Source organism: Ambystoma mexicanum, chromosome 10, assembly GCF_040938575.1.
Source record: "Ambystoma mexicanum isolate Mex_15411 chromosome 10, UKY_AmexF1_1, whole genome shotgun sequence".
Lineage (NCBI taxonomy): Eukaryota > Metazoa > Chordata > Amphibia > Caudata > Ambystomatidae > Ambystoma > Ambystoma mexicanum.
Genome location: NC_090932.1, coordinates 1,405,307,193 through 1,405,334,281, shown reverse-complemented (window position 1 = coordinate 1,405,334,281; position 27,089 = coordinate 1,405,307,193). Strand labels below are relative to the sequence as shown.

At 49.4% G+C, this 27,089-nt stretch overlaps 1 protein-coding gene across 1 annotated transcript in view; it reads left to right on the top strand.

The window, feature by feature from the left end:
- ACACB (acetyl-CoA carboxylase beta) overlaps positions 1–27,089 on the top strand; it is a 3,851,763-nt gene that overhangs the window by 1,279,907 nt on the left and 2,544,767 nt on the right. The window contains exon 20 of the mRNA XM_069619430.1: positions 26,085–26,231. Within this exon, the coding sequence (XP_069475531.1) occupies positions 26,085–26,231 (147 nt within the window). The remainder of the gene's footprint in view (positions 1–26,084; positions 26,232–27,089) is intronic.

The window sequence follows — 27,089 nt, the reverse complement described above, 5'->3', positions numbered from 1 at the left end:
GGGTACCGCCCCCACCCCTCTCGGCTTGGGAACGCTTCCCCCGTCCGGCGCATGGAGGAGCAGCCCCGGAGTGCCGTGGAGGAGCATGTGCCCATAGGCGAGAACCTCGCCAGAGTGGGGACATTGGCCCAGAGGGGTCCACCGCGCGAATCGAAGGACCCATCATCCAGATGGTGTAGGGGGAAGGTGTTAGGCAGAAACCTGTGCAGTTCCCTCTGGGACCACTACAAAAGATTTAAGACTACTGGTGTTTGGCAGTAAACCCACTTGGTAGCAGTCTGTACCACACAGATTCACTTGGTAGCTGTGGCTGAGCAGTCAGACTTCCCTCAAGAAGAGTTAGGCAGTATACAGAGTATTCACAATAGGTAAAGAGCACGCAATAGAACAAGTAAACACTGACCAGGGCTTGGTGTAAAAGAAATATAATTATTTATTTAAAACCACATCTAGAAAAACACACAGGCACTAATAGTAAGCAATTCAGAAACGCGGTCACTAAAAGATATACACTCCCTTAAAAGAATATTAGACAAGTCTTAAGTAAAGCCCCACTTATTTTCAGACAGCGGTGAGCGCTTAACGTAGATGGCACTCTAATAGTTCGTTTTAAAAAGGGAGAGAAAAGCAGAGAACAAATTGAAACCGATCCCGACACTTTTACAAGAACAGAACAAGAGAGGAAGGCAAAGTAAAACCATGAATTCAGAGTCTGTAGGCTGGATCCGCATTAAGAGGATCGAAACGAAATGTGTCCAAGGTCACACGGTTGCAGTGAACAAAAGTCTTGTAAGGGTTCAAAAAGGAGTTGGATCAAAGAAAAGGACCAGTTAGAGGGTCAAGGCGGCCAGCCCAGTCCAGAAGGTTAAGGAGTTATTATTACCTTGTAGCAATCTTTAGAAAGGGAGGCCTGGCGGACACGGTACCTTAAAGTGGTGAGAACACTCCAGCGGGGGCAGTTGTTCCTGGCAGCGGATGCAAGTCGGTGCTTCGTCCGGGGGAAGAGAGGATCTCGTCGTGGAGGAAGACAGGAGTCCGTTGCACTGCCAGGGAAGAAACCAGCCGCAGAGTTTCTCAGGTACAAGGAGCGGTCCGTTGATTCGCGGTTCAGTGGTGAGTGGCTATCCGGCCGCCGGGGTGCTTGGCACGGGCAGTTCGACCACAAACCGGGCTGGGGTGCGAAGAAAGAAAGGTAAACTGGTTGTGCCCACCAGTCAGGGGAAGAAGCCTCTCCAGCCGGGAGATCTTCTCTGTCGTCGGGAAGTGGTGAGTCGGTTCTGCAGGGCTCCACCGCTGGTGTCGTCGTGGTAGGTCGGCTCAGCTTCTCCCTCGTCGGATTCTCAGGTCCTGTGGCGACTTCTGAAGTTCCAGTCCCCAAAGCCCTGCTTTTATGCAGCATACCCCAATTCACTCAGCCTAGCTGTCAATCAAACATGCTAAGTGGTGAGCCGGCCGGCTCACCACTTGGGCCAATCACACAAGAGTGCGACTTGAGTTACCAAGGTAACTCAGTCCAGGGTGCCTAAACCCCCCTCCCATACCCCCTGTGGTACCCAGACAGAGTGGCACCACTTTTGGAGGCTTCTGTGGAGAAGCCCGCCAAAATGTGGAACAAAGGGCTCGACTTGGGTTGGAGTCACAGAAGAGAACACAAACACCATTTTAGAATCGAGTCTTGGCAAAAAATACCAACCGGAGAATTAATATTAATTAAATAAACCGGCGGTATGTTCGAGGCTATGAGAATTAAATAATTAAAGTTGGTAGCCTCGAACAATGGGAAAATCCCATAGGGAAATATTTGCGGTCGAATATAAAAAGTAGTATCCGCTGCCACCAGCCAAAACTCGATCAGGGGGGACGGAGACGTGCCCCCTCGACTAACAGACCCCGGGGCAATCGAATTGCCCCGACCAGTACGTCCACAATATGATGGTTTGTACTGGTTTCTGTTAATAATTTGGGACTAGTAAAGCCAATGGTGACTTTACATGCCCTGGGAGACAGTAGTCAGTCCCAGGGTATGGAGTCTATGGTGGGGTGTCACTATGACACCCCTGTGTTACTGCACAGAGGGTGCTGTGTAACACACATAGTAAAAACATATGAGACCCTATGGAGTAAAGGACCCCGTAGCCCATAAAACGCCTTACCAGTCAAAGGAATACCATAAATCATGTCCAAGAGTGGGGGGGAAAAAGAGTCTCACTCTTGGCAGGAGGAAAAAAACAAACTCCAGAAATCCAGCAAAGCTGCTGGGGGACTCACTAGATTAGGAAATTCAGCCTAAAGAGAGAATTCTCCCTAACAGAAGGGCCCTCCCTGGCCAAGAAATACCCCGGGCCAAGAGACAAGGTGAGCGGCCCGGCGCGTTGCATGGCCAGACACACCCCCCCCATTCACAGGGGTGGGCTCAGGGCGACAGAGCTGACCCCAATCCCCCCACACACCCCCCCGATTGGCCTGGTGGGGTTGGGATCACTACACGGTGCCCCTCCCCATGGAACAGAGCAGGAGCCCAGGAGGGCACCTGTGGAGATCTCTGCTCCAGGTGAGACTGCCCATAGAGGCTTATTGAGGAATCCAATTGGGAAAGAGAAGTCCCCAACGCACCAAAGCGGGGGTGGGCCGGGCTGGGGTGGTGCACCACGTGCATACAGCGCAGGGCCCCTCCGGACATTGAAGGAGCGTCCGGGGACCTAGACCCCCCTTTACCTCCCTCCCCTGGTGGGAGGGGAGGAAGTGGTACGACCATGAGAGAGGCAATCAGTGGCAGGGCGAGGAGGAGTGCCTGGCCCCTTCCCCATAGTAATAAACCAGGGAGTCCCAGGTGAGTAGGACACAGCTCTTTGGTGACAGACTGCCCCCTCTCCACCTGTGTGCGTGGCTGTGGCGGCCTGGTCCGGGTCCCCTCCCTGCTCGCCCCTTCAGGGGCAGAAGTTGCTAGTGGACTGGGAGGCACAAACGCTACACCATAGCCCGGAGAGAGTAGGGGTCACACAGTTACTAGCCAGGAGGTGTGTCGAGAGAACCAGGTGGCCCACCAGGGAAAGAACAGACCCCAAAACCCCCCTCATGTATTTGAATACGCACGCAGCTGCCCCGAGGAGATAGGACAACAGGAGTGGCACGAGCTGGGAGGACCACCAACAAGGAAGGAGAGTTAGGTGAAGGGCTGCGGCATGGACGGCCGAGTGAGTGGTGCAGGACAGTGAGATCAACGAGCGAGGTATGGGCCTCCTGGGAGCAGACAGGGGCGTGTGCCCGTCTCCCCTTGGCCAGTGTGCGGGGGGACACTCTGCGCGCCAATTGAGGACCTTTTTAATAGGGGTCCAGCTGGACAGTGGAGAAGTGCACTGAGCAGCATGGCCATGGGCCCCCAAATAGCAGAAAGACAAACATGGAGGAGTACGAGAGGAGGCGGTTGTGGGTCACCCCCAGTAGGAGTAGAGGATCGCACAGGGGATCTTGGCGGCAGTGAAGGAGTAGAAAGTGGTGCCCAAGCACCCGGGCCACCGGCAAGGAGGAACAGTACTGCAAGTACGCAGGCAGAGGTGTGGGCCCCCTCGAACAGTGGTGGGGCATGTGCCTGCTTCCCTCCGACCACAGCAACCAGGACACCGAAGCGTCCCCCGGGGGCGCTGCCTACAGCAATACAGGAGCAACAGAGAGAGACGTCAACAGGCCTGGGGGTCAGGGCAAAATAGGCACTAGGTCGGACGGGCCCGCCCAGGGTCCCACCAGCACAGACAGCGCGCGGGTGACAGCACGTGGACGTGAGGAAGAAACTTGCCCACTTCGTATAAATCCCAGGTACCCCAGAGAGAACGCCCGACCCCAGCCAAGGGCTAACGATGGGAGAATATGCCGGTGCCACCAAAAAGGACATAGCTACCCTTCTTGAAGAGATGAGAAGTATGAGAGCAGACATTGGGTAGGGGGGGGGGGGAGTGGACAAGATCGCCAACAGAATTGACAAGATGGAGGAAAGACTGGTGGAGTTCGAACATAACCAGGTCCTCCCTGGACACGTTAGAGACCAAGTTTGACGTACGGCTCATGGAGGTCGAAAGGAGGGAGGAGGAAATCTTCTTGAAGGTGGACGACCTAGAGAATTGCAAAAGGCACAACAATCTTCATTTCTTTGGAGTTCCCAAGACAGATGCAGAGACTGAGAAGGACCTGCCTAGTGGCCTCTTCGCCATCACTAAACTCATTTTTGAAAACGACACCATCGATGTGGTCAAGTTAGAGCAGATACATAGGGCTGGGGGCGGTCAATGGCCCCATATACGTGCTTTTTCGCTTCCACAACGATGGGGATAGGCTACAAACCCTTGAACGGGCGAGAAGGAAGGGTCCCGTAATGTATGGCTCGACAAAGGTGACAGTCTTTCGGGACCGATCATCCCTCACCCTTGCTAAGAGAAGGCTCTGCACCCTCCTCACTAGTTGTCTAAATGAAAACGGGATCAGATAACCTTTGAACTGGAAGGATGCAAATATAGACTTACTTCGGAGAAGGAAATAATGAGTGAATTGTTGGGAGAAGGAGAGACCGCCTGCACCTCAAGGGAAAGGCAGCCAGACGAAGGTCGGTGGGAAACACCACAGGGAAGGCGGAGGCGAATCAAGGGCTCACGGAAGATCAGGAAACTGAATACTCCCCCAGCGGAGGGGAACAGAGGTAACATGTGAAGGCGGGCCGCCATGGTGCTGCAGATTTTTCGTAGATGGATTGCCCCGCTACCTCCCGCCTGAGGGCACCGTGTGTGAGGGTCTTGTGCATTGGGGGTAGTTGATCACATGGATCAGTTGGATAAGGTGGTTGAGGGGAGAGGGGTGTATGAAGGAACTTTTATGGGGGTTATGGATGCGAACTTGTGAAAGTAGGGGCGGCTCAAGGACACGAGGTGTGGAAAGCAGGGGCTCTCCCCAGGAGGGGGAATCCCATAGGTGATAGGTTTTACACCCAGTGATGCCAACAGGGGGGAACCGAGCGCCAAAGGGGGGTGGGTGTGAGGGTATTTGTATTTTGTTTATTTATATAGCGTGCCGGGCCCGAGGGCATCTGGGCGCATATCATTGGAGGCAAGCTTACAGTAAACATGCAGGTAGGGCTCAGGTAAGACACAAATATATACAATATAGCATAGCATGCGGCATGTACAGGCATGAAGGATATGCAGACAGTTCCTCTAACCAGTGGAGTATAGGAAGTGCCAACAAGAAAATACGCACAGGAAGTTAAATTATCTACGTACAAGAAATGGATGCAAAGAGGAATACACACATTTTATTTATATATATATATAATCTATCAGAATTTCAATGTGTGTGACAGAGTGGCGAGAGCCATAGTGTGACATCAGATGTCTCGTATGTTTTGTGCTGAGAGCCATCCTTTGGTTTTGTTCTTAAAGACTTGGAAGGAAGACTCGGCTCTAATAGCATTAGGAAAGGTATTCCATAGCTTAGAGGCAAGGACCGGGAAGCTAGCGCGCCCGTTTTTTGTAGTTTAAACCTAGGGGGTGTAAACTGTGGGCTTGGGCTGCTCTCATGGGCCGGGTGGAAGTGTGTGGTGTAAGTCGGTTGGCTAAGTAGATAGGTGCCTGGTTGGTAAGGCACTTTTGAGTCAGGGCAAGTTATTTCAGGGAGATTCTATGCTTAACAGGAAGCCAATGAAGATCGCGCCTGTGGTTCGAGAAATGGTGGTTTCTAAGTATGTTTAATGCTGCGCTAATGGCATTATTCTGAATGACTTGCAGTTTGTTGAGGTTAGATTGACTAGTCCCTAGGTAAAGGGCGCTACAATACAATTGTCGATCTTCGACATGCCAAGTGTTCTAGCCAAGGTAATGCAATTTGGAGTAGTCAAAAATGGTCTATAAGCAGCGATAAGTTTACATGTATAAGCAGATGCTGAACTGACAGCATTGGTTTGTCTGCATAGTGATAGTGTAGAATCGGTTTTGGTGTCCTTAGAGATCTTGATGACATTGCCATCAATGATGAAAGACTTGAAGGAACGGTCAAGTTTGAGACATTGGTGTGAGCCCAGAATAAGTAGTTCTGTCTTGTCGTCATTTAGGCAAAGCTCATGTTGCGCCATCCAAACCTGGATAACCAAGTAGACCTCATTCAGGGCTTTAGTGTTCACTGCATAATCACCCGTGATGGGGATGAGTATCTGGGTGTCGTCAGCATAGTTAGTGTACGAGACACCCAGATAGTCAAGAGCATCAAACAAAGGTTAGGTAAACACATTATAAAGGGTTGGTGACACACAGGACACTTGTGGTACACCACAGTTAATGGGAGCAGACTCAGCGGATGCTGACGGAGAGAAAACCTGCATAGATCTGTTGCTTAAGATGGATCTGATCCAGGTGGTGGCAGCGTCTGAAAAGTGAGCGGCTGATATGAGGTGCTGGCAAAGGATGTGGTGATTAACCAAATAAAATGCCGCTGAAAGATCAAGTAATAGTAGCAAGGCTATTTTCCCGTTGTCTTTCAGTACCTCAATCTGTGTTTTTAGGTCGATAAGGGCGGTTTCCGTCCCTGGGCCGGAAGCCAGATTGCCTTAAACCAAGAAGATTGTTAGCTTCCAGATAGTCCTGGATCTGGAGGTAAGTGGCACGGCCCTATATTTTGAGCATGAATGGGACTGTGGTAATAGGCCTGTAGTTGGTAGGTAAGCTAGATCAAGGGAAGGTTTTTTTAAGCAGAGGGATAACCCAGGCGTCCCTAAGGTTGTCTGGTACTATACCTGTTTTGAAGGATGAATTTATAAAGGGAGTAATAAATGGGGCTAGCTCATGGGAAGCCTCCTTGATAATGGGGGCTGGGCATGAGTCGCCTCGACAATTGGAGGGTTTGATTTTATTAATGATACATTCAACTTCAGCGATGGAGAGTGGGGAGAAGCTGAAAGGTTTGATGTTAGGAGTGGCCTGTGGGATGACAGACGTAGGAGTATTAAGTGGCTTGGCTGTCTGTAGAAAATGTTGCTTAGCTTTGATTTTAGTTTGGAGTGTGGCAATTGTGTTCAAGAGTGCTTTCTGTATGTTCGAGCACCATTTGCTGCCTTTAATGCAAGAATCGGGGGGAGTGGCAGGCGATTCCTTCAGAATCTTAAATAATTCTTTGGTGTTAGATTCTGCTTGCGTTGTACGTTTGTTGAAGATGTCTTTTTTGGCTTGGAGCATGGCCTCTTTGTAATTAATGGAAGCTATGATGAGACCGTATGGCCATCAGAAGGATGACTTTTCCAGCGGGCTTCAGCATTGCGTTTTTCTTTTCATAGCACTCTCCGGTGTGGTGTGAACCATGCGTAGAGGTGTGCACGAGGTTTAGATTTCCTAAGTTTGATTGGTGCGATTGAGTTCAGTGCTGTGAGCATACCATGATTATATGTTTCTGCTAGAATCGAAGGGTCAGAACATGAAGCAGCCGTTTTGCTAAGGGAGTGAAGAATAAGTGGGAGAAGTTTGTCTCTGGTTATATCCCTTTTATTTCTAGTGGGCATGGTCGGAGCAATAGATTGTTTGGGGCATTGAATAGCTTCTATGTTGAAGGTAACAGTATGATGGTCTGACCAAGCGCATGGTGCATTGGTTTGAAGGCTAATGTTGCAATTGGAGTCTACTAACCAGTCGAGTGTCCGCCCTTTAATGTGAGTAGGTTCAAAAATTAGGTGAGAGAACTCCAGGTCAGTTAAAGTGTTCTCAAGATCAGCCGCAATGGGGTCGTTCGGATCTTGGAAACCCAAGTTGAAGTCCCCCCAATAGAATAATTTGAGATTTAGTTTTTGAGTTCTCTGATAATAGGGAAGCGCTGTCTTCCCCCAAAGGATGTTGCCGGGCCAGGTGGTCTGTAAATGAGATGTAAGGTGGCAGTTTGATTAGGAGAGATGGGAAGCTTGGCTGAAATTATCTCAGATGAGGGAAACTTTTGGCTAGGCATCGCTCTAAGAGCAAGTGAATTTTTATGAATAAAGGCAACTCCACCCTCTCTAGATTGTGAGGTATTACGGTCACATCTAGTGATAGAATAATCCGTTGGTATGGCGAGCGAGAGAAGTGGTCCGGAGGCTGCATGGAGCATAGTTTCTGTTATGGCGATAAAATCAAGATCTTGAGTCTTTATAAGATCTGCAATGTCCAATGCATGAGCAGGGAGGGACCTAGCATTGATTAGCGCACCCTTAATAGGTGTGACTTTAGGAATATGTGGTAGGATGTTGGGAATAGGTTTAGAGTGAGATGTTGAAGGCTCAGAGTGACTGTGACTCTGAGTAGGTAATTTAGTCAGGGTGCAAGCTTTCTGCGTACAACTGGTGATACGGGGAGTTCTAGAGCCCAGTCTGTAGTTTCTTAGGTGCGAAGCGCAAGGTTGATTAGGTAGAGGTTTCTTAACGAAGTGTTCAAGCCATAAATGAGGTGAATTTAGATAAGGATTAGTGGGTGTGGGTGAATCGCTAAGTAGTGTGTCACTTGCCTGGAACCATTCCACAGTGTCGCTTTGTGAAGGAGATATCTGTGGTGGTGGCTGATTCATAGAGCAACTATTAACAGGATTTGTCATCTTGCCAGTGGGATAGGTGGGTGAAGTGGAGCTAGGGAGCTGTATGTGGGCAGTATGTAAAGATGCCCAGGCTAATATGGTCAGGAGTGTGAATAACATCTGTGAGGGTAATGCTAAGTGGCCCAGGAGCATATTAAGCGGTCGTGAGGCACAGAGGAGAAGTACTGTCGTATATAGAACTGTACTTTAACGTAATTATTGTGCTAAAGGTTGGGAGATCTATTGGGTCTAAACTTAGGGAGCAAGTGTAGAGGTATCGATGGGCGATAAGGCAATTCCTCAGGCCATTTGTTATGGGGACTATGTAACATGCAACTAAGATCGTGTTAACATAGCACGTAAGAAGGCAACAACGTCGTTTTGGGACAGCACTTGAAGGCAGCAACTGAAGTGTTTTAGCATGGCACATAGCATGTAATGGGTAGTTCAATTTGTTTGTACCCTTATGTAGGTGCAACTAAAGTCATGTCAAAAAATCACAATCAAATGGCAACAGTCAATTTGGCAAACACGTGAGAGGCAGCTATAAAAGTTTAGGCGCAGCACATAGTAAATCAGCTAAATATGGATTGGCAAACCCAAGAAAGCACTGTGTAGCCACAGAAAGCACATGCAAGGCAACTAGGATCCCGTAAGCATAGCACAATTAGAAAGGCAGCAGAATCATGTTGCACAACACGTCAATAGGAACTGAGAGAGCTTAGCAGAGCACGTAGTGAGCCACTTAATACAGTTTGTAACATCATGTTAGAGGCAGCTAAACTCATATGTCATAGCACGTAGAGGCTGCAAAAATTGAGTTAGCACAGCATGTATGAGGCCGCTAAATTCGTTTTAGAGCAGTATGTTAAATGTTGGTTTAGGGATAGTAAATTCAGCGTTATGCAGCAGTATTAAGTATACGCATGTCATTACTAGGCGACTTTACGGGCAGCAAGAAACGCTATATCGGTGGCAATGTGAGCAAATAATAGACGCCTTCAGATACAGGGAAAGGAAATGGCGGTTGAACAGCAGTAGTGAATGTGGCACGCAACAGCGAGATGGACGGCATTGCGCCAATGTTAGATAGAAGTATCTCGTATGTTATACAACCAATAGGGCCCTTAAGGGTAAATACAGATGGCTGGAGCAGCCGATAAGTACTTTGCAGGCGACAGTTATGTGGCGCAATGTAATGGCTCACAGAGAGCGGACAAGGGCAATGTTTGCAGGTGGAACTGGTGATTAGGGGTATCGCAGCCACAGTCAACATGAAGACGAAATCAGGAGGAGCAGAGATTGATGAGTAGTGAAAGAGACAGCTTACCCAGGGGTATCAAGAACACTGTGGCAGGCATGGAGAAGCAACATTGTTAAAAGGGGAGCAAGACTCCTGGCACTTGGCTCGAACGGCTCCAGACAGGCTCGCGACAGGGAAAGGTGCCTTAATGTGTGAATGCGTGTGCCTTCATGTGTGGGCCGGCTTGAGCCTGCCGGCTCGCAATTGGTTGGGGAGTAGAGGCAAGTGCCCAATCAGGTCGAGTTTCTGAACCTGTTGTGGGTCAAGGCAAAGAAGGTGATCAATAATGGCACACAGCCATTTTGAAGCAGTCTAAACCTTGTGGCATGTAATGGAGAAATGTACACTAGGTGTAATACAGGCCACTTTCAGCAGAATTGAAGATGTAGATCTGCATACGGGGTGCAGGCGAGAATTGTGGAAGGGATCCGGCAGGTAAAATGATGCAATCCAGATTTAAGATTCCGGATTAAAAATGCAGCGAAATGAGCCAGGGTGGCCTACCTTCCTTCAGGATGTACCTTTTGGGGTACTTCCAGGCGGGGCACTGCTCCTGCAGTGGGGGGAAGCTCCAGCTCCTCCTGAGGTCCAGACGCCAAGTAAGCCTCTCAGCTCACGACAGGGAAAGGTGCCTTAATGTGGGTGTGGGGGGCAGGGCTGAGGGGGGAACCCAACTGGCAGTAGGTGTTATGGAAGTTGTTAGGATTGTGCAAGTTTCAGGCTGACATAAGGAAGTTCAAAAAGAGGAGGACAGGCCACCCCCAGACAGGGATAACATGAGTATAACTCAAGGTTTCTAAGTAAAAGAATATATATTTATTTACTCAACAGTTGTATAACATTTCACTATTCTAAGCATGTTCAAAATCACAATCATAAATACACCACACCATTTCCCTTAAATTCCAGACAAGTTAAGCTCACAAAATGAAGTGGGAGCAAAATGGCACTCCAGCAATTTAAAAGGGAGGGAAAGACAAAGTTATTAGAAATTAGGCAAAACCAACAGGTAAGTACTCAGGGCAATTGAACAAGAGAGACTACTGTGAGGAGATCAGCTAGAAAAGGCTTAGGGCCAAAGTCAATGGGTCAAAAGTATTTTGCTCAAGATCACACAGTTCAGGGTAGTTCGCGGTAAAGTTTGTGGCACAGATTCCAGACGCGGTTGGTTGGTAGAAAAGTTAGTTCAAAGAGAAGAGAAGGACACGACCTCGGATTTGAGAAAGATTTCAAACACTTTCACCGCGGCTGGGCGAAACGCACAGCCGGATTTGCACAGTACCTTAAAACGGAGAGGGGGCTGTAGCTGAGGCAGACGTTCCTGGTAGTTCCTGCAGGCTCACGGTTCCTGAAGAGACTGTCGGACTGATCAGAAGTAGGAAGACTGGAGGGTCCTGTACTACCCAGGGAAGAAACCAGCAGCAGTTCCAAACAACAAATAAAAGGTGCGCTCCTTAAAACCCAAGCATGGTCCGACCTTCCTGGCTATCCGGCCCACTGTAGCTCTGTACAGAGAATTTGACCAGAGGAGGGGTTCTGGCTTGTAGTTTGGGCGAACTGGTTGGTCCCACCAGCTCAAGGGAAGAAGTTTCCTGGAGGATCTTCCCTGTCGTCGGATTTGGAGATTCGGACCTGCAGAAGGGCTTCACTGGGCGGTTCAGTCGTTGTAGGGGTCCTCTTCTTCCAGTTCCTCGTTGGCTCTTTCATTCCAGTGGCGACTCTGCCTTTCCAGTCCCAGAGACCTGCTTTTTATGCAGTGTTCCCCCATTCATACAGCCTGGCTGTCAATCACACAGCAGGGTTGCTGGCCTGGCAAGGCCAGTCCCCTTAACCAATCAGACAAGAGTGTGACTTGGTTTACCAAGGGAACCCATAGCATGGGTCCAAAGATCCCTCCCTCACATCCTGCCTACCTAGACTATCGGGCGCATTAAGGAGGGCTTCTGTGCAGAAGCCCGCGAAAAGACAGCGAACAAAGGAATCATCCCCAGTTTGGCACGCAGAGTAAAACACGAGAAGGACTTTAACAAAAAGAAATGGCGAATAAACCCAGCCGGAACCAAAATAAAATGTATTTGGTCAAGCGGGTTTATGTTCGAGGCTACTATAATAGCCTAAAACATTACCATGTTTATATAAGATAATTGCGGTAGAAAAGTTAGGGTAGATACCACTGCCACCAGCCAAGTCTTAATGTTAAGGGAGGGAAACAAGGTTCCAAGAGGCACAGACAAAAAGGGATAAGTGTTAACCCTTTCCAGTACTCCATGTAAGATGGGGTGCACTGGGTCTGTGGTTTAAAGTGACTACATAAAGTTAATTGCAACTTTACATTTTCTGGGGGACAGTAGGGAGCCCCAGAAAAATGGAGTCAGTGGGAAGTCTGAAAGACAACCCTGTGTCACTGCACTGAAGGTGGTTTGTAATGCACAAAAAGTGGTGCACGTGGAGTAGGTGAGGCCCCAGAGCCCAAGAACACACAAAATGGTAAAAACACACATGGCAAAACACATGTAAGAGTGGGAAAAAGGCTCACAGTCTTACCAGGTGAAAAAAGTAAATACTAGAAATCCAGCAAAGCTGCTGAGGGACTTGGTAGGTAAGGGAAATTAGCCATTTATGAGATTCCTCCCTAAAAGAGGAGAGTATAAAGGAGGTGAGAGGTAAGGGGAAGGAATTGAGACTCTTGGAAGAAGGGAAAGTCATGCGCAGCCTGCTCTTCCTTAAACAAAGGTTCTACAAAAAAGTGGGCAAAGCGGACTGCTTATTGGCCGCGAGACTGAGGGGTCAGCGTGCGGACAGGTGGGTCACGGAAATAGGAGGGCATGATGGGGTAGCCGGTCAAACAGGGGAGGGTATATACCAGAAGCTTTTGAAGCCTTCTACAAGACATTATATGCATCAGAGGTTTCACCTGAGGCACAGGATATTGATGCCTATCTGGAGGCAGTTAACCTGCCCAAACTCTCTGAGGAGGAATCCTCTGCACTAGAAGCCCCCATAACGGAGCAGGAAGTTAAAAAGGCGGTGGCAGGATTACCGATGGGAAAGACACCAGGGGGAGTATGGCTTCACCTCTGGATTCTATAAGGCATTTCTCCCGACCGTACTCCCCTTCATGACAAAACTGTTTAACCACATAGTCGATACAGGCAAAGCCCCAAATCGTTCTCCCGCGCGTTGATCACTGTGATTCCCAAGGAGGGTAGAGATCCTCGGAACTTTGGGGCATATCGAACGATTTCTCTCCTAAACATGGACGCTAAGTTATACACCAGGGTGATCGCCACGAGAATGGAAGGGTATATGCCAAGCCTAATTCACTCGGACAAAGTGGGATTCATTATGGGGATACAGGGAGCAGACACAATGAGGAAGACACTACACCTCATGCACGCATCGCAGACCATGGGCGGGAGTGCCCGTCCCTTCTTTCAATAGATGCAGAGAAGGCCTTCAACTGGGTGGAATGGGGTTTTCCTAGGGCCGTTCTAGTAAAGTTAGGTTTGGGGGAGAGGCTCCTACGGGGGGTCCTTGTGGTGTATGCATCTCCTACGGCCTCAGTGATGGTGAAGGGGGGTTTCTCAAGGGGGTTTTTGCTCGGGAGGGGATCCAGGCAGTGGTGCCCCCTCTCTCCAACGCTGTACGCTCTGTCAATAGAACCCCTCTCCCAGCAGATATGGGATGACCCAGGGGTACGTGGTATAAAGATGGGAGGGGTGGAATATAAGGTCGCCTTATATGCAGAGGATATGTTGCTACACCCGAGCGAACCCCCGAATTCCATTTCAGCGACTCTCCGTTTGATTGAGCACTATGGCCGGGCTGAAGATTAATGAGGAGAAGTCTGTACTCTTCTCCCTGTATAGGGGTAGGGATGGGGATATCGGAAGGTTCACCCAGCTTGGGCTGGAGGTTAATGTGTCTGTGATGCGGTATTTGGGTGTCAATCTCACTAGAGACATTGAAAGCTTATATAAAGCTAATTTCTCCCCACTGAAGCAGAAAATACACAAGGACATACTAAAATGGGGAAAGCTTACGATTTCCTGGATGGGTCGCCTGAACACAATGAAAATGGTGATCCTACCGAGGGTGCTATACCTATTCCAAATGCTACAGGTACACATACCAGAGGGGTTCTTTCGGGAGGTACAGAGGCTGCTACATAGGTTCTTCTGGCAAGGGAAGAAGGCTAAAATCCCCAGGTCTACCCTAACATTACCAAAGGAGAAGGGAGGTGTCGGCCTTCCAGACATGCGGCTCTACTGTAAGGCAACTCAGCTCAGGGTCCTAATCCCCCAGTTGCGGTCCCAGACAGATCACCAATGGGTGGCGATGGATAACGGCCTCATGAGTCTGGCCACGGTTGGGGAATGGTTTTGAGTACCCAGGAATAAACTGCCGAAGAGAATACGGGATCACCCAATCCTGGGAACTATACAGGAAATCCGGAGACAGGGAGCGGACATGAATGTGGTCACCACATGGCCCTCTCTGCTGGGTAACCTGTGGGTAAGAGTCAACATGCCCAGCTCAGGACGATTTCAGGAGTGCTTTGAGGCGGGCTTGGAAAGGATAGTGCAGTTCTTCAAGGGGGGCACATTCATTTCAATAGTGGACTTAGAAGAAGCCCTGGGCATAGGCAAACTTTCTGTGTTCCTGTTCCTGCAGCTAAAAGGGGTACTCACGGACTCAAGGATACAGGATAAGACGGGTAGAGAGCTCACCCCTTTTGAGAGGTTGCTTGATAGGAGTACGACAATTCGAGGGCTAATTTCGGCCATCTATGGTGCCTTGGCGGGGGCGGAGGAGGGAATACAGAGAACCTGAGTGGGCGATGGGAAAGGGACAGGGGGGTGAGTCCCTCTGGGCCAGACTTTGCAGCAGGGGCGCTCATAAGACATTGTTATCATGCCAGTATAGACAGCACGCAATCAAGATCCTCCATCAATGGCAGTACGACCTGGTCATACTGTCCAGGATGTTCCACAGTGTTGGAGGGGGTGTGAAGGGAGGGTGGAATACTCGCACATGTGGTGGGCTTGCCCTAAGATACAGGCCTACTGGGATGAGGTCCTTAGTTGGATCAAAGACATGGAAGGGATACCTAGGGATGCAAATCCCCTTCTAGTTCTGTTTGGGATTGAGGAGGAGGACGGGGAATACTTCAGGCTCCCTAAAATGACAGCAGCTCTATCCTGGCCGCCAGAGCATGCATTGCCACCAAATGGAAAGATGAACGCACGCCTAGCAGTAGAGAATGGATGAATGTATCCAAGATCATTTACTTGATGGAAAGAATCACGGCAGGGCTTCACGGAAGGCCGGGCCGACTGAAATGGAGTGGTACCCCTTCACTGTCAAATATTTGACACTGGGCACCAGAGGGGGTGATGGAAAGGGATCTCACAGTGAACAGAACTGAAATGGGGAATACCTGGAAAGCAGTGGAGCAATGGAAAAGGTCTGGCACCGCTCAGAGGATGACTAAGGAGCAATGGGGGGAGGCGGGCTTAGGGTGCTGAAACGTTGCCCATGCAACTGTATGTAAATGGGGGACTGTTGGGGTTTTCCTGTTACCAGTGGTTATGCTTTCATGTTCTCTGTCTGAAACGGTAATGTTGTACTTCTGTGATGTTGTCCTGCAAAACGAAATAAAATGAAATGTGCAAAAAAATAATAGGATGGGACTGCTCAACTTGTACTGTTTTTCTTACGTGTTGGAAATATTCCATGCCAGTAATGGTTTTGTTCATATTAAAATCAACACAATTGCTTTGGAAAAACCAAAAGAAATATAGTTGAGACTGAAAGTTCATTGTACCTTTGCAGTGAGAATCCCTGTGTTTATTTTCCCATATCTACTTTACCTGACTTTTCACTGATGAACAGTCATCTGAGCCTCATCAGGGGAAGTGACTACTGAATGTGCCTCTGAGAGGCAAAGTCCCACAGGGTTGTGGTGCCCCAAAGGCTGTGTGGGCTCGACTGGTTGGTGGCAGGCTTTGTTTGATTATAGTATGTTGTTGGGTATTGTATTATAGATTATAGCCTGATGAACCACAGTTTGTACCTACCGTTGTCTGCTGCATAAATCCAGTACCCAGTTCAATGGCCAGATGCTTCCTACAAGAGTCAGTTAGTGGGAAACAAATGTTGCCATATGGTTGTTGCTTCTGCCTGCCACGAAGAGTGACTGCTATATTTGCCAGATCCAGAAATTACCAGTTTGTGAATGAAGTCTGTATTCAAACTGAATACACAACTGAGGGAGAGAGTGCACCTGCCTGGGATGAAGACGGCAAAAATGTAATGTGACTGCCACCCACTTGTTGGATAGCCAATAATTAATGCAACCATGTAATTTGGAACCCTTCTGCCCCAATCTCCTATTTAGACAGAGAGCCTGCATCCTTAACTTGATGAACATGAGAACAAGTCCCAAAACGAGATAAAACTACTCCTCAAAGAGGAATTGTGATGAAACATCTGGTCCCTGCACTCTATCAAGAAATGTTCTGATGGTAATATCGACAGACACCATAGTTCAGAACAGTTGGAGAGAACTGAGGAACATGCAATCCCTTCCCTCTACCGACTGACCTACTTGAGTCACAAGTATCCCTGATGCCCCCTTGCTGCAATAACCCAACCTGAAGAAGTGGAAGCGCCAGACACTGAATACTCTTGCAACACACCATAGGTCTGTGCTTGCTTACAGAGACAACGAACAATTTAAAAAGAAAATAAGTAATGTCTGGACAGTGAGGTGTCCACTTCCTGAGCTGCTTCTGCTGGACAGTCTGCTCTGCTTCACTGGCATTAGAGTTGTGCCTGAGAGCTACACCATACCCCAGCTCCAGCCTTTCATCTGTTCTTTGACACTACTGTAACACCAGTGACTCCAAAGCAGTATTTATTGATTGCAGGATGTCCTCTGCACCACCAGAATCATTGGACTGGAACACTGAAACTGCCACCATTGATGTTTCACCTTGTGAAGACCCAAGAATTGGATACCGAATCACAAACCTCTCTGCACAGAGATCCTATTTGAAGAGGCAATGAGTGATCTCGTAGGAAAGTTATATCTTTAACATTGTACTATATAGTTATTATTGGATAACTCTGTATTAAAACCAGCATTTTGCTCCACCAGTCATAAACTGGTCAGTTTCTTCCATTGATTCCTATCCAAAAATACCTGCACGGTACACTTGATCAAACCTGCTATTCTTTTTGTCAATCAATCTTTTTATTTGATTTTAACAGTAAACAATCGTCTCAAGAGCGTCAATTCACTTATTGTACAATTCGTTTAGAGATGAACATAACAAACCAACACATAATCAGGTGGGCGTAGGGGGTCCATTGGGGGAGGGATAATCGGGGGTGCTGTAGGTCTTGGGGGTGTTGTATTGGACAATTGTCTTTCGCAGGGAGGTCGAGCTGGTCATCGTCTGAGGTGGGGCGCTTCTAGTGGTTCGCCCTGCGCTCTACTTCTACTGGATCCGAGTTAACAGCTCTTGGGGGGGTGGGGGGTATAGGCCTCGGGACTGGTTTTCGGATTACGTTAATCGTATTTGTCTAGCCAGTGAAGGGGCAGTGGTTTTCTTGCCATTCCGGGGAACTGTTCCGCGTAGTCTAGGAAGGGGGCCCAGGTGTCAAAGAACTTATTTCTATTTCCCAGGCAGGTGGCGGTTATTTTCTCTGCGACTGCAATGTCCCATCATTTGGCCCACCACAGGCTCACTGCGGGGCCCTCTGGATGTTTCCATAGTCTTGCTATAGCTATCTTTGCCGCTGTGAGAAGTTGTGTGCACAGGCTTGCCAAGTTGCCAGTTAGGGGGAATTGCCCATCTCCTGTGCTGCCCAGTAGGACTATTCCTGGGTCCCATGGAATTGTTAGGCCTGTGATCTGCTTGATGAGGTCCAGAATCTCCTTCCAGTACTTTGTGGACATTGGGCATGTCCAGAGCAAGTGATACAGCGTACCTGTGTCTGTGCATCCCCTCCAGCATCGCGGGGAGATCGCTGGGTTGCTCTTGTTCAGGGTCTCTGGGATTAGGTACCATCTGTAGCAAGTTTTGATCGCCCCTTCCATTTTGGTGACGCATTTCGAGCTCTTTTGTGTTCTGATCCTGATGTGCCCCCATTCTTCCTTTTCAATTATTCTACCAATGTCCCTTTCCCATTTTTCCATGTAAGCCTCCTTTTTGTTGGGATCTCCTCTGTCCAGTAGTCCGTATAAGGCCGATGTTTTCCCTCTGGGGGGAGGCGTTGTGAGCGTTGGTTCCAGCGCCATTAGGTCTCTGCAGTCCTGAGATTTCATGGGCTCGTGCAAGAGCCAGTGTCGGATCTGCGCATAGCGGAATCTTTGTTTCCGGCACCCCAAATTTCCCCTTGCATTCTTCTAATGTTAGCGGGGATCCTTCCGCTTAGAAGTCTCCCACGTGTTTCAACCCTCCTGTTTTCCAACAGTTGAAATTATTGGGGGTTGTTCCGGGGGTGAAGTCCGGGTTATCCCAGATCAGGGATAGGGGGCCTATTGTGCTCCCACAGTTCCATCGCCTGGCTGCCTTCCTCCAACTTTCCACTGTGTTCTTGGTTGCGGTTAGCGACCCCTCTTTGGTGGGGTCAATGGGTCTGATGATGTGTGGTAGCGCTTCTGGGGGGCTTCGGCACCAGTCCTCCTCTAGTTTCGCCCAGTGAGGCCTGTTGGTGGTTAGTTTCCAGGTGAATGCCGATGAGAGTTCGGCGGCCAGGCAGTATCTTTCCATTTCTGGGACCCCCAGGCCTCCCGATCCCTTGCTCCTCGTCACCACCCTTCTGGCTATTCGCGGCTTCTTGCCCTCCCAGATGAATTTCATGATGTTTCTTTGGAGCTTCTGTAGGTGCTTCCTGGGGATGGCGATTGGGAGGGCCTGGCCAAGGTATAGCACTCTTTGTACCATATTCATTTTTACTGCTGTTATTCTTCCTAGCCATGACACATCTTGCTTTTGCCATCTTACTAGGTCTGACTGGAGCTCCTTGAACAATGGGGGGAAGTTTAGCTTGTACACTTCCTCCATTTTCCGTGGTATCTTTACCCCCAGGTAGGTGAAGTGTGAGCTGGCCCACTGGATGGGGGTGGCCGCCGGCTAGTGTGTCTATCATGCCTTCTGGGGTGTTAATCCCTAGGGCTGTGGATTTTTCGGGATTGATAGAGAACCCGGAGGCCGCTCCGAAGCTGGCCAATTCGCTCCACAGCGCCTCCAGGGATGACTTGGGCTTGGTGAGGGTTAATAGGACTTCGTCTGCCTACAGAGCTATTTTGTATGTCCCCACCCCCCTCACTGTTAGTCCGCATATTAAGGGGTTTTGATGAACTCTGCAGGCGAACGGCTCCATGGACAGTGCAAAAATGAGCAGGGATAGCGGGCAGCCCTGCCGTGTGCCTCTAGTAATATGGATTATGGATGATTTGGTGCCGTTTATCCTCAGTGCCGTGGTTGGGTGCTGGTAGTTGGCCAGGGTCCATTTCCGGAACTTTGGGCCGATGCCTAGGTGTTTTAGGGCTTCATCTATGTATCCCCAGTCCAACAAGTCGAATGCTTTATTTGCATCTAGCGACAGGACTGCCATTTGTTCACCTGTCCTGCCTGCGGATTCGATGACGTTTAGGGTGCGCCTGGTGTTGTCGAAGGTGCTTCGGCCTGGGATGAATCCCGTCTGGTCTGGGTGGATCAATTCTGGGAGGTATTTTGCCAACCTGCTTGCCAAAACCTTTGAGAAGATTTTTGCGTCGTTGTTCAGTAGCGTGATTGGTCTGTATGAGGAGCAGAGTTCTGGGTTTCTCCCCGGTTTCAATATCAGTAACGTCAGGGACTCCTCCATTGAGGGGGTGACGGAGCCGGAGTTCAGAAAGGTGTTATACAGCGAGGCAAGGTGGGGGGCCAGGACAGGGGAGAACTTTTTGTAGAATTGAGCTGTCAGACGTCAGGTCCTGGGGCTGTGTTTTTCACCGATCGGATTGTGTCTGCTACTTCATCCGCAGTGATTGAGTTTTAGGGCATCGAGCTGCGGGAGCAAGGGGTCTCGTTGGACTGATCGCAGGTATTGGGCTTGTGCTTCCTTGCTCGTGGCAGGTCCGGAAATGATCCCCTTATGGTACTTGGTGATAATTTCTATCTTCTCTGCTTCTGTGCAGCAGGGCTTGCCCCTTTGGTCTTGAAGCGTTAGTATCTTGTTTTGGGAGTGTAGCTTCTTGAGCTTCTGGACTAGCAGGCGGTTGGCCTTGTTGCTGTTTATATAGTAGTATTGCTTTGTGTAGGCTAGGGCTCGGGCCGTCCGATCTGCCAAGTGCATTTTGAATTTTACCTTTGCTTTTTTGAGTTATCTGCCTACCTTCACTGATTGGCGTATTTTGTATCGTTCTTCTACTTCACCCACTTCTGCTTCCAGCTTGGGGAGTTGGAGTTGGTGCCTCCTCTTATGTGCTGCTGTGCAGTTGATCGCCAGACCTCTGATGGCTGGCTTCATTGCGTCCCAGACCATGGCTTCTGAGGTGCCTTTAGCTGAGGTGTCTGTGAAATAGTTTGCAAGGGAGTCCTGGAGCTCGGTGCTGGATGCTATATCTGCTAGGACGTAGTCTTGGAGTTTCCAGGCTCTCTGTGGAGGTGCTGGAAGGCCTTCGACTTGTAGGCTGGCTATGACTGGGGTGTGGTCAGATATGACTCTGCGACCAATTTGTATGTCTTCGATGCAGGGGAAGAGTGCGCTTGACATCAGCAGGAGATCTGTCCTTGAGTAGCCCCTGTGTACATGGGAGTAGAATGTGTAGTCTCGTTCTCCTTGGTGGACCAGTCTCCAGGTGTCAACCGTGCATGTCTCCCTCAGAAATTCTGCCATTCCCAGCGCCTGGGGAAAGTCCTCCCTGGAGGGCGGGAGAGTCTTGTCCATGTTAGGGTCTGGGGTGAGATTGAAATCTCCTCCGATTAGGAGGCGCCCTTCCGTGAAGGAGGTGATCGTGGGGAGGATGCTGCTGAGAAAGCGGTCCTGTCCGATGTTTCGGGGCATATATTGCTGCTATGGTGATCGGTAGATCAATCAAGAGCCCCTTGAGTAGCAGGTATCCCCCCGCCGGATCTCGTTTGACCGAGATTCGGGTTAGTGGTACCGCCTGGCTGAGTATAGCCACTCCCCTTTTTTTGGCCCAAGGGGGCGAAGAGTTTCGTGGGGTATTGTCGGAAGTTTACCCTCCTCTCATCCGGTTGCAGAAGATGTGTTTTTTGGAGGCACACAATGTCTGCTTCTAGCTGGCTCAGTCTATGCTCCACAGACTTCCTTTTTCTGGGTGAATTTAGTCCCTGCATGTTCCACGTTATCATGGTTAGTTCTTTAGTGGTCTCCATACTTCAGGGTGGTGGTGTTTGTGTTCCTTAGGTTGCCCATGCTGAGATTCCTCTGGTGAGTCGACTCCCCTGTTGATTGCTAAGTATCTGATAATTGTCCCCCATCCTCGCACCCCTCCCAAACAATCCAAGTCTTTAAAGTCAGCCTTCGGCCAACAGGGCATCTGGCTGGGCCAACACATCCGCATAACTTGGAGGCAACGGCGCCTCAACTGTTATTTGGTGAAACAGCGGTCTTCTGACGTTACAGGACCACAACCAGCAGTTCCCAGGGTTGTATGATCTGTACTATCTTGGGGTGTGGTCGTTGTCGTGGGCTTCTACTTTCGACGGGAGGTGCGTTCAGTTCTAGCCATTTGGCTTGCTCTTGGTTGGTGGTCCGCGGAGCCTGCAGCGTCTTTCCACTCTGGTCCAGTCTGGGCTGATGTGTCCTGGACGTGGTTGTCCTCTTCTGGGGCGGGGTTTAGGAGCCTCTCTCCCTCCTGTAGAGTGCGGATTAGGAGGGGTTTTCCTCCCAGGTGAATGACAGGGCCGTGGGGAATGCTCAGTGGTAGGGGGTTTTCTTTTCCCTGAACCAGACCGTAAAGGTTTCGCGAGTGTTATAGTGGCTAGGTCCTGCTATAGGGAGATGGATGTGTCCCTGAAGAGGATGCAAGGGGAGTCCCTGGCTTCCAGCCTGATTTCCTCCTTCACTTTATAGAAATGGACTCTGGCGAGGACGTCGGGCGGGGTGGCTGTATTTGTTCTGGCTCTCGTTCAGTGCACTCTATCCAGTTCCAGAGGGGCCTCGTCAGGGAGGATTAGGATGAAGCGAAACAGCTTGTTGACATAGTCAGGTCTGCGTCCGAGATTGTCCTCGGGATTCCTCTCAGGCGGATGTTGTTCCGGCGAGAGCGGTTTTCAGCATCTTCCTGCCTCAGTTCCATTGCTTCACAGCTGGCTTCGAGTGCTGTGATTCTGTCTGTGCCCTCCCCGATTTTATGGCCATGTTCGCACAGGGTCACCTCCACCTCTTCAGTTCTTGCCTCCACTTCTCCCATCCGCTTTTCTAAGACTGTGATCTTTTTCATGACCTCTTCTGTGCCCTTCTGGTGAGGGCCTGTACTAGCTCTTGTAGGTCCGATTTGGTCACTGACTGTGCCATGGGGGCTGGGTCCATTTCCACATGTGTGATTGCGGCCGTCGCCTCAGGTCGGTCTCCTCTCTTGGGCTTGTCTGTACTTGGGGTCGCCAGTAGGGTAGAGATGTCCGTTTGTTTTGTGGCTTTAGGTACCTTCGTCATGCTGGGGAGGAGGACGGTTCTTGTGGTGCCCCGGGGGAGGGTTTCTTTTGCTTAGGCGGGTCCTGACTGGTCTTTGTCCGGCTCTGATGTGGGTGTTCTGTGGGTCGCGGTTGTAGGGCTATCTGGTTGGAGTTTATAGGAGAACCAGTATGGGCGGGGGGCGCCAAGCGGGCATGAGGATGAAGTCTCCGCTGGCTTGTCTTGTGTCCTCCGGGGGTTGTTTCGACCCCTGGGGCTTAGCTGTGGCTTAGTTGTGGCTGCTCGCAAGGAGTCTCATTCAGGGGTGTGGGGTGTTTGTGGCAAGGGACCACTTCGCAGGTGCGTCCCTGGTGAGTCTTTGGTGTCCCCCTTGGGAACTGTCACCCTCTGCTTTTGGTACTTTCAGTGGGTCCGGGTGGCCCCGCACGTCAGGTGGCGCTGTGGTTCTGCTGGTGATGTTGGGCCACCGGCGGGGATATTGTCTTACTGCCTGTGAGCCTGGGGAGGGGGAGGGTCGGTTGCTTCTGGTCCCCCCTATTTATGCATAGGTTGCTGGGCGTTCCCCTGTGTCCTCCTCAGGTGCGTCTCGCTGCTGCAGTTCTGTGTTGTGGGTGAGCCGTGGTTTGGCTGTGACTCTTGCTGCCAGTTTTTAAATTGTGTGATTAGGGAGCTGCGGAGTGGCCGCTCCTGCAGCAGCCCCCCCGCCCCCCCCCCCGTGTCCCTCCGGCGAGCTGAGCTGCTGCTGTTTGTTTGTTTGTTTATTTTATTTATATTCCGCACCTGACCCGGAGGTAATTGGGCGCTAGAGGATAGTAATGGTTACAAGACATAGTAAATACAGTTATGTATCTGAATACAGTTTGCGCATTCAAGGAAAAAATTACAATAGTACATATATACATATTAAAACATGATACATATTATACATAGGTCACAGCAGTACTATAGACCTCCTAACGGTCGGTGGTATCAAGAGCTCTCATTTTATGTTTTGTTGAGTATCCATGAGATAACATGGCTTCTGAATTTGTTGAAGGTTTGAATAGTCTGAATATTCTGAAGGAGAGTGTTCCAGAGCTGGGCGGCTAATACCGGGAAGCTAGAGCCTCTGGCTCTTTTTAGATTGTATCTGGGCACCGCCAGACATGGTATGTTGGATGATCTAGTGATTCTGTTGGGGATCTTCCATGTGAATTTATCTGTGAGATGGGGGGGGGGCTTGGTGGTTAAGCGCTTTATGAGTGAGGTAGATCATTTTTAAGTCAATTTTGTCATGTATAGAGAGCCACCTGTAGTGCTTTCTAATTTCTAATATGTACTCTCTTTAGGAATATTCAACACTGCTCTGAGCACGTTATTTTGCATGATCTGGAGTTTATTTAAGATGGTTTTGTTTGCTCCTAGATAAAGGCTGTTGCAATAATCCAATTTAGATTGTATGAGTGCTCTCGCCAGAGTAAGGCAGCTGGTGGGGGATAGTAACGGTCTACAGGCTCTGATCAACTTGCCTGTGTAGGCTGTGGCCGATGAGGTCATGTTAATCTGCTTAATTAGGTTAGACTGGGCATCGAGGTAGAAACCTAAAGTTTTTACATGTTTGGCAATGGGTATACTGTTTCCATCGATGAGGATATTTGTGTAGTGAGGACTTAGTTTGAGAAGGTTGTTAGATGATCCGACTGGGAGTAATTCTGTCTTATCATCATTCAGGCAGAGGCCATGTGTGGCCATCCATGCCTGAATGATGATGTAGACTTTGTTAATCCGCACAACGTCTATATCATAGGTTCCTGAAAGGGGTAGGAGTATCTGAGGGTCATCCTCATAATTTGTGTAGGTGACACCCAGACGGTCCAGTTTGTCAAATAGTGGCTTTGTAAAAATGTTGTACAAAGTGGGCGAGACGCAGGATCCTTGAAGAACTCTGCAGGTGATGGGGATGGGATCAGCAGCTGCTGACGGTGAGAACACGCGCATAGTTCTGTTGGCAAGGAAAGATTGGATCCAGGCAACTGCAGAACTGGAGAAATGGGCAGCTGAGGATAGGTGGTTACAAAGTATGGAGTGATCCACCAGATCAAAGGCCGCAGAGAGGTCGAGTAGAAGTAGGATGGTCATCTTTCCTTTGTCTTTTAATTCATCGATCTGGCTTGAGGCCCCCCTAAGCAGGCCCCTGCTGCTTAGGGGGGCCTCAAGCCAGCTGCATGTGTCCTCGTCTCAGCGCGAGGCCCTACCCCCAGGTGAATCTGGCGAATGGTCAGACACCCAATTGAACACGAAGCGCCCTCACCTCCAGGATATGGTGTGCCTTAGATCTCCAGTTGCACCGCCTGCTGCGATTTAGGCCCAGCCGCTGTTGTTCCTGCGGGGGTTGAGTTGCCGGTGCAGATGGGAGGAAGAGAGTACTTGTTTTCCCCGCGTTGTGCCCTCCCGTTCTGTAGCCGTTGGTCGTTGTTGCAGATTTTCACAGATCACTGTGGCCCTAAGCACCACGGGACAGAGCGGCCTGCTAGCTGTGTCGGAGACCCTGGGTCCACCCAGCCGCGGACCTCAGAAGGGGGCCCGTCGTCTCCCGCGTTGGGATGCCCCGCCGGGGAGTTGAGGTTTCAGCGAGGAGCTCGGCCTTGATCCCACGTTGCTGGGAGATCAGGACTCAGGGCTGTCTCCACTCGCTTTGCACTGCACCTTCCTCGGTTGCGGATGCCGGGTCCGTCGCAGATCACAGGGTTCACTGGCTCGGCTCCCCGCCTGTGCACCGGGTCTGGAGCAGGTCTGCTGCTTGTCCGGCGTTGGCCGCCCCGGATGGGCGTGTGCGGGAGGGCTCCCCGTTTATCACTGCTACATCTGAGGCCACCTCCTGGAGGGGTCCCCCCTGCTTCACCCGACCCGAGGCCTGCCGCGCTCCGGGGTGCCAGGCTGCCTCTAACTACGTAGTCTGGTGGTGGCTGCCGTTTTGGCTGCCGAAGCACCCGGCGCGGGTTCAGGAGCAGGGATCTCTGGCTTCCATCCGTCGAAGAGCTATAGTTTTTGGATCGAAATATGCCGTATCGCCTTAATTTTCAGGTGCGATGATCAAACTCTATCAGGGTTCTCTATCACCGGGGCATTTTGCGCGGATGTGTGGCGTCAGCCGGGAGCTCTTACGGAGCCAGACCGACTGTCATGGCGCCAAGCCACACCCCCCCTCCCCTAAACCTGCTTTTCTAAAAACTGGGTTTGACCTTTGACTTTGCAGTTTACTCAGACTTTCTGAACCTTCTGGTACATTTTCGTGCAATGTAAATCATATTTTCATAATACCACCCAGGAATTGACCATAACTGCTTGACTAGAGCTAGGCGAGCCATGGAAACCGTGCAGACATTTTTTGCTTAAGATTGGGAAGCTACCCCACACCCTGAACATGAGGTTTTGGAGAATCCGTTGTAACAATAATGGGTTAAAGGGACTGTGTGCACACTAAGGCACATTAATAAATGAAATCTCAATCCTGGTTTGCCTGATTTTCCACATTAGTATCAATAATGAATTCTTGTTTTGTTTTTTGTTTTCATAGGCACAGCTGCACACAGGAGTCCTTCTTCCACAACAAAATTTGCCGATTGTTGGTGAGAAACTCCACCAAGTTTTTCATAGTGTTTTAGACAATTTGATCAATGTCATGAATGGATACTGCCTGCCGGAGCCGTATTTCATAACTAAGGTAATGGACTTGGTCTGGCCTATAGCTACTTTCCTCATAACTGTCTAGTGTTTTTCCATACATATGTTCATTTGAAAATGTAAAGCCTTCCTAACCTTTGAAAGCTAGGAGTCACTGTGAATTTGAAATCGACAAGACCTCTTATTTTTCATTGGCCAAATAATTATTTAATGTTTGATCACCATTATATTAGGGGACCAACTCCGGTGGTGATAGAGTGGTACAAATATCCTTTAACATTAGCATATTTTAACAAAGGATTATTCCTTTGTTACACTGCATGAAAAATGGCATTCCCGTATGCTCTATAATTAAGTAGTTTTTCAGTTTCATGCTAATATTTCTTACAGGGAATGTTCCTGTGGTTTGGTATTTGGCGAATAGTTTCTATTCATAGTCAGTCAGTCAATACCTTTATTTGGAAACAATTGATCCATTAAAGTTCAAACACGTCCCTTATAATCACTAAGAGCAGTCTATCAAAATACTTCTAAAATCACAGTTCTATTATTCCTAAATATGCTGCATATATAACTCATTCATGCCAAACATAAGTTCAAAAGACATGAAACAAATGTTGTAAGCAGAAATTAGCTAGGGTAGACAGTTGTCAAGCTATCTCTTAATTTGAGTGCCCCCCTTAAGAACATAAGGATCCAAGCAATCAGATGAGAATCAGCCATTAGTAGCGCACATAGCGCTGGCCTGCATTGCCTAATGGTTATTTTGCGCAACAATGCTAGTAGGGTAATGTATGAGTATATAGAACAGAAAAAGAAAAACTGCACTAGGCCTTCTACGGGGGCGTTACACAGTATGCAGTTTACCAAATGCACTCTATAGATAACTTTGCTATGC